The following is a 7,781-nucleotide window of genomic DNA, read 5'->3' on the forward strand; positions in this document are numbered from 1 at the left end:
TTAATTTGTAACTTTTATCGCGACTTTTCGCTACGTCCTCAGAGGCCTCTAGGGGCACTTGAGGTAGGGAGAGGGGTAAAGCCGACACCCCCCCTCTCCAGATATTGGTACTAACCTTTCCAAAAATAGTTATAAACCTTCCCAGGACCTACGTGAAGGGGAATCATTTCAGTTTAGCAGTTAAAAAGATCCTTCGGTACACACAAAGACAAACAAACACACTCACAAAAACAAACATCCTGTTAATATCATATATTTGAAATAAGCTTTCCAGTATGTCCTCGGGTCTAACAAAACTGGTTTTAATTTTATAATGTAATGATATTAATCAGATTTTTATTACTTCTATACAAAGAAATATATTCTTTTTATTATACTAGCGGTAAAAAAAAGTTAAGGTGAAATTCGTAAAAAAAAAGACCAAGGAAATCTCCTGCAAAAAAAAGGACCAAGATTATCTCCTACACAAAAAATAAAAAAAATGGGGGGGTGGTTTTTTTCTCGTTTTTTGGGGGGTTAGGGGTGTCCCACCCCCCAGGAAAATAGCTTAAAACCATCACAGGACCAGTAGGTATAATCCCTGAAAAGTAGAGCCCAATCGGTTCAGCGGTTACTGAGATCTTAAGCTTCAGACGGACAGACAGACATCGTTCTACTTTGTATTAAAGACTAGCGGCTACGCCCCTAGAAGCCTCTAGGGGCACTTAAGGTAGTAGAGGACCTCATCCCATTTTAAATTTGAGTTTCAAAAGAGTAAAAAAAATATTTTTTGGGGGGAGGGGGGGGTGAAGACACCCTCCCTAAAAATAGTTTAAAACCTTCCCAGGACCTATAAGAAGCTTCACTGTAAAGGAGAACAATATCGGTTTAGCGGTTAGCGAGATCCTTCAGGACATACAAAAAACGCTTACTACTTTATATAATAGGATAGTATAACTTGCATTTCAATGTCGATCCGTAATTGTTATTTATTGCATCATAAAATGAACAACTATCTGCGGATATTAAAATGAAAAAATTAGATTAACCTTCCACCCCCCCCTCGCCCTCCCTCCTAACAAAAGTAAAAGGCTTTGACGTCCTTGACTGCACTCTTGTAAGCATTTCTACGGATGGGATACCATCTTAAACAGAACAGAGCTTGATCTTTAAATGTGTAGCCGTTGCCACTGCCACTGCCAGAGGTACAGCCACTAACCTAATTGCGATCTTTAAATCGCATCCAGGGACCTATAACATCCCTACCCTAAATGGAGAACTCAATCGGTTACTTACTTATATTTTAAGCTACAGATAAAAAGTTACTACTTTATAGAATAGAAAAGTGTATACTTAAAAAAAAACTACACAAGGCATTTATAGTTATTTATGGATCTTTTAAAAATATTATTATCATCAATATGTACATTTTCATAAATAGGTACAAACAAAATATGAAGAAAAAATATATAATACATTATGTTAGTACATATAAATCTTACTTTTTCATGGAAGAAATCTTTCTTTGGAGGCGTTCTACTAACTCCTCTAGTTCTTCAATTTCAGCGCTGGTCTTGAGTTTATTCTTTTGTCTTGTATCCCAGGCTTTTTTGATATTCTTTGTGGTCATGAAGTATGTTGTATTGAAGGTCAACCAATCTGGCAGTTGTTTGTCAATGTTCTTGATCAAATTTGTAAGATATCCTAAAACTTTGACAAAAGGTGCTGCAAACTTTTCAGGACAGATTGTTATTTTTATTCTTTTGAAGCGTAAGACAACCTTGATCTGGGAGACTACTCTTTCTACTTCAGCATCAGCTTGCACTTTAGATATATTATCAACAGCAATACCGATCAGCATGTTCATCAGAACTATTGTCATGATAACTATCAGTGCTACAAAGGTGGCAATAGTAGCTGTATGAAATTTTACTGCTCTGTCCTGCGCTCTAAAGATTTCATCATAGGTGAACTCTCCCAAAGACATGGAAACAGTTTTCAGATATCCCCACCAAAATCCTTGAAATGGGCGATGATCCATTAGTGTCATGTGTAGACTGATTGAGAATGCAAAGATGAATATTCCCAACATGAGGCCCAGTTTTACAACTGTTTTCAGAGTTCTCACAAACATCAGCAGAAAAATTCCAAAGAAAGAGAAAAATTTAAGGTATCTCAGAAAGTTCAACCAAACACAAAGTAGCAGTATAGCTGAAACTGGCCATTTCCAACATTCATTTGAATAGCAATATGTCATAGGGATAGAAATACCAATATCCCAAACAATTGCCAAGGTTGTAAAATACATAACTACATCTAATAAGTTACTCCACTGACAAAAGTACATCCGTTTCATGTGATAAAGCTGAAAAACTTCATATAAGCAACATAACACTGTAGACAATGTTACAGCTATTTTGTAATGTAAAGAATATTGGTGTTCATTTTCAAAAATAGCTGTCTTCTCTTCTAGTGTCATTTCATTCCACTCAGTGTCATTCATATCTCTAGCAAAGGAATGATTGTCTTGTACCTTCAGAGCATATAGTGATAAGAATGTGATGTAGAGTATATAGGGAATGAATTCAATCAAAAACATGCATCTTCCATATGATTTCCACTGCTTTTTAATCCAAAGTAATGTAAGAGGGTGCATAAGAAGGTGTTCATGCCTCTCCAGAGCCATAATCATCAATGGGTGGTTATCTACAGATTTGTAAGATGATCTAAAGCAGCATTTGTCAGAAATTTCATCATCCATATCAACATATTGAAATTTTGGTTTCATCTTTTCATTATCATCCTTAATGATACATCTGTCCATAACTGATTCAGCAATGTCAGGAAAGCACTTGATAAGCCCTATTATTGCTGCCATATTATTTTCATCAGAATAATTTTCTTCTAGGATTTGAAGCCCAAAATTACTGCAAAGAAGAGTTTCAAGAACTAAGCCATGGTTGCTTTTGAATGCTTCCCAAAATGCTTCTTTGACATCTACTTCTTTGTATTTGTGGTTTTCAAGAAGGTGTTTGACAAGCTTGTGGTGTCCATTCTTTGATGCTATACAAAGTATCCTCTTATTGATATCCAAATCATTTCCAGAAAATTTGCTGTTCAAAAGGAACTCAACACACTCAATTTTTCCATATGCTGCAGCTACTTGCAAGGGTGTATAATCCTTGTTATTCTTGATATTTAATGTGAATGGAAACTTCTGAACTATGGATTTCAGAATGGACATTCTCTGTCTTTTAGCTGCAACATGACAAGGTGTTTCTCCATTAAAGTTCCTTGCTGCAATAATATTTGGGTCTAGGTTTTTTGTTAATATATATTCCTCAAACAGTAGTTCTTTTCCTTCCCTAACTATCTTGTGAATGGGGGTTTCTCCTTTTTTAATTTCTTTGTCTTGCAGTAAATGGCAGTTTAAGTCATCATCCAAGATCCGCTTAAAGGTTGTATCCATTCCATTTCTAGCAACAAGATGAAGTACATTTTGGAAGTCATTGTTTAGGACATCACATTTTGCTCCTTTATCTAGTAATATATTAACTATTTCAATACAATCTTTTTCAGCTGCAGCCATAAGAGGAGTGTTGCCAGATTCGTTTGGTATGTTGAGGTCTATACCTTCTATGTCAACTAGTTGATCAACAATTCTCTTATAGTTATTTTTTGATGCAATAAACAGAGCTGTTTCCTTTTTATTATTCTCCTCGTTCACACTACTTGCATGATGAAACTTTTCTAGTATAATCTTCAATATTTCAGAAAGATTAAACCTTGCAGCCAGATGAATAGGATAGTCTCCATTGCTATTTCTCTCATAACTTACTTCAAGTTTTAGAACCCATTCTACTGCTGCAATACACCCAGAATATACAGCAAGGTGCAGTAAGGTATTTTTATAACTATCTTCTTTCTTTGCTACATCATTAGGAAGTTTATCCTTAGAATACCTTTCAAGCAGGTGAAAGTGACCATTTTCTGCTGCTTTTTGAACAAATTGGCCAAGTTCCTCTCCACTCAAGTCAAGTTGACTTTCATCTAATATTAGATTAACTATTCTCTTGTCACCACTTTGTCCAGCAGAGCATAGATACTTGACAACCTCTTTCTTTGAAACTGTTGGTTTATATTCATTGAGAAGTAGTTTAGTCACTTCAAAATTGCCATGACTTGCAGCAATCTCTATTCCAGTTTTCCCAAATTTATCTTTTTTCTCCAGAAAATCTTCATCCTTTTGTTTGATTTCATTCAGGAGCTTGTAAACTTCATCATTCTTTCCATTTGTTTTACTGAATTCACAAATGTAATGGAAGGGTGTCTTTCCATTATGTTCAGCTATTTTTACATCAGTGGTACCTAATTTCAAAAGTTCTAATGCCAATTCATGTTGTTGATATCTAATTGCACAATGAAGAAGGGTCAAACTATTTTCTGTATCTTGTATTTTGGGATCAAAGACGGGTGTTTTTATAAACTCTAATACCTCATCTATTTGTCCATTTCTTATTTGATTAAATGGCTTTTGCAAACATTGAACATTTAGTTTTCTAGAAGTTTTAGATTTTTTTGTTTTCCTGATTCTATTGTTGGGAATTTTATCATCGTGTTCATCGTCTGAATCAATAGCAGCAGAATCTGAATCTGATTCCCACATTGGAACTTTTACAAACTTGCAAGATGAACAATCCATTGTTTCCACTTTACATTGCAATAACAAGCATAGTTCTATTCAATCTTTTATGAATAACTAAACTTTATTTTGTTTGTTCAAAATAAGTATTTTAATGATAAGATTTATGTATGTATATGAATAAAACAACTTGTGATTTCTGACTAAATATCATACTGTAAAAAAATGTTCAAAAATTGTTATTGTATTTAAAATTTAAAATAAATTTACAATGATTTCCTATTGTCTCATAATAGAAAAATATTATGATAATTATTACCTACTAAACTAAATAGAAAAGTAAAATATATATTTTATTTTTAAATTGTATTTTTCACCTTTTTATTTCTGTGATATAATTTCCATGATTATCACATTGACAAAAATGTGACCTTACTTAAGTTTTAAAGTAATATTTGCATAAAGAAAACTAAAGATAACAAAATTCAGAAAAACCAAGTAAAAAAATTAAACTAATATATCTTTTATTTAAATAAATGCTGCATATAAAATTACTAGAGTTGGCTCGATATAATTATCTCCCTATTGGCTAGTTTTCTATATGCATATCTATTTCTCAATAAATCTATTTTCCTCACCCGGCATTACTATCTAAAAGAAAGTAAATATTTAATAATTTAAATGATTTTAAAAAGATTTTTTAAATTATATTTTTTCCTTTACATTACCATCACCAAAGGGTTAATGATGATGATTACAATTTTAGTTTAATATTTGACCACACAAAATGTCGCCACAATCGAATCCTTTAAAACAGAGTTTTCTTAAATTTATTATATTATAAATTTAAATTTTCTTTTTTATGATTAGAAATTAAGTACATCAATATAAGGTAAATAGCAACATGAAATTAAAAAAATGAATTTTTTTTTAATAAAGTAAAATAATGGGTCTTATCGTTCTGGGCAATGAGAGTTTATTATGGATTATTGGAGCACTATGAGTTTTAATCATATATTCCTTGGAAAACCTGAGCTCGTTTATAGACATTTATTTCCTATATAGATCTGACATGGATCTTGAAGCAATTAAGCAGGCCGTTTTGTGCATGTTAAAAATTGGAAGATTTCATTAAATAAAAGTTATCGCAAATATACTTAGTAAATAAATGGATCTCTTTATAATTAAACCATTCAAGTTTCATGATTGTGGTTACTTTGATAGTGAAGATTAACATTATCATGTGTGGCACTAGTGTATGCAGTGTTAACATAAGTATCATCTTTCATTTTCATTTCCTTCTTGGTGTAATCTTGGACAATGACCGATAAATTGATTTACATCCTCAGTGATGACACACAAAATTACCCCTTCTGTACATTAAAATTAGTCCTTGAAACGTTTCAACACTCAACTTAATGAACCAACCAATTACAATTCTCTACAGTCCCTTAAAGTTGTTGAGCCATTGATTACGAAAACGTTATTATAAAATTTGGGACAAGTGTAACAACAACCCATGGCCGCCCTCTCTCTCTGTAGACAGCCACTTTTAGGAAATAACCCACTTGCCTTATTCCTCAGGGTATAAAAGGGTTCAGGAGAATAAATCAATCTGCCTGTCTTACTCCAGAAATCTTTAAACCTAATTTCATACAGAAATATAAAGTACAAAGAAAAGTTAAATTTAACCTTCAGTATAGCTTATCACAAATAAAACTTTATCTTTAAAAAAAAACCGCCGACGAATTAAAATCAATCAAAATTTTAATTTATAAATAAACTGCAATTTTACTCTACAAGTGTTATATGTTAGACTGTCTGGCGTTTATACAGTCATTACCCTGTCCCGTTTTAGAAAAGTTTTGCTGAAATTTTGGCCCCCAGCCAAAATATTGTTGATTTATGCAAAATAATGACCCATGCAAAATATTTTTCTGTAATGCAAAAATTGCGATGATACAAGCACTGCAAAGTTTTTAAATCTGCTAAAAGACTAGAGATGGGTTTTTAAAAGATGCCGCGTTTTTTCTCGACATTTTTTACGCTATGAATAACAAGCGCGGCATTCGCGAAATCTAAACAGAATATACAACTATTTATTTAATTATTTCGCTTTTGTTGGTACAGCCTTTTTAAAAGAAAAACAAATTATCTTAAATCCATTTTTGCTGCATATTAATTAATATATCTTTTTAGAGCTATATTAGACATTATACAAATGGCTAAAATAATAATTTTAAATTTTGAATTCTTAAGTTGTATACTCTGTTTAGATTTCGCGAATGCCGCGCTTGTTATTCATAGCGTAAAAAATGTGGAGAAAAAACGCGGCATCTTTTAAAAACCCATCTCTGTTTTTAAAGCTCTTGTACCATCTCAAATTTAACGAATTTTGCAAAATTTCAATTCTAGCGTGTCGATATAAACCTGAAATTTTCCAAAAGAAATTATAACATATGAAGGATGAAGGTGTAGCAAGTAATCTTCCAAAGTAAAAATTGCCAAATTGCATAAATAAATAATAGGATTGGGCCCAGGGGCGTCCAAGCTTTTTTTTTTGGGGGGGGGGGGTAAAAAAAATTTATGGAGGGGGGGGGGGAGGTAATTCGTTTTTGGGGGAGGTAAAATGCCACTAATTCTTTTTACCCCCAAAAAATTTTATCTCGGGGGTAAAATTTGCTTGAGGGGGGTAATTACCCCCCCTGAAATCTGTTGGCAGGGGTAAATTTTGTTTACCTCCCCCAAAATTTACCCTTTCGTATGGGAGAGAACCAGTTCCAGTCTACCGGATAAAAATAGTTTTCGAATGAAAACGAGAATAGTTATTTCTCGCATCGTATTATAAATGGCTTTCCAATGATACAGAATGTACAATTATAAGATTAAAACTAGTTTTTTTAGCCCCGAGATGCCGAAGGCACCGGCTAAAAAAAACTGGTTTTAATCTTGTGATTGTACATTTTTATATTCGTAGAAAGCTGGATATAATTCGATGCTAGACATAGTTTTTTCGTATGGATGAGAACCGGTTCCTATCCACCGGATTCGAATGAATACGAGAATAGTTATTTCTCGTATCGTATTATAAACGGCTTTTTACCGGATTCGAATGAATACGAGAAAATAATTACTAGTTAACTATTCACAATTATTACTT

General features: G+C 32.9%; 1 protein-coding gene across 1 annotated transcript; it reads right to left on the minus strand.

Moving 5' to 3' along the window:
- Window positions 1-1,344: 1,344 nt before the first annotated feature.
- LOC145328658 (transient receptor potential cation channel subfamily A member 1 homolog) lies at window positions 1,345-4,724 on the minus strand. Its single transcript, XM_080172435.1, has one exon. It carries the CDS (start codon window positions 4,679-4,681, stop codon window positions 1,478-1,480), a length of 3,204 nt encoding a protein of 1,067 aa, XP_080028561.1. The 5' UTR covers window positions 4,682-4,724; the 3' UTR covers window positions 1,345-1,477.
- Between the last annotated feature and the right edge of the window lie 3,057 nt (window positions 4,725-7,781).

Source organism: Acartia tonsa, chromosome 9 (genome assembly GCF_053477335.1).
Source record: "Acartia tonsa isolate MP-2025a chromosome 9, ASM5347733v1, whole genome shotgun sequence".
In the NCBI taxonomy this organism is placed as follows: Eukaryota; Metazoa; Arthropoda; class Copepoda; order Calanoida; family Acartiidae; genus Acartia; species Acartia tonsa.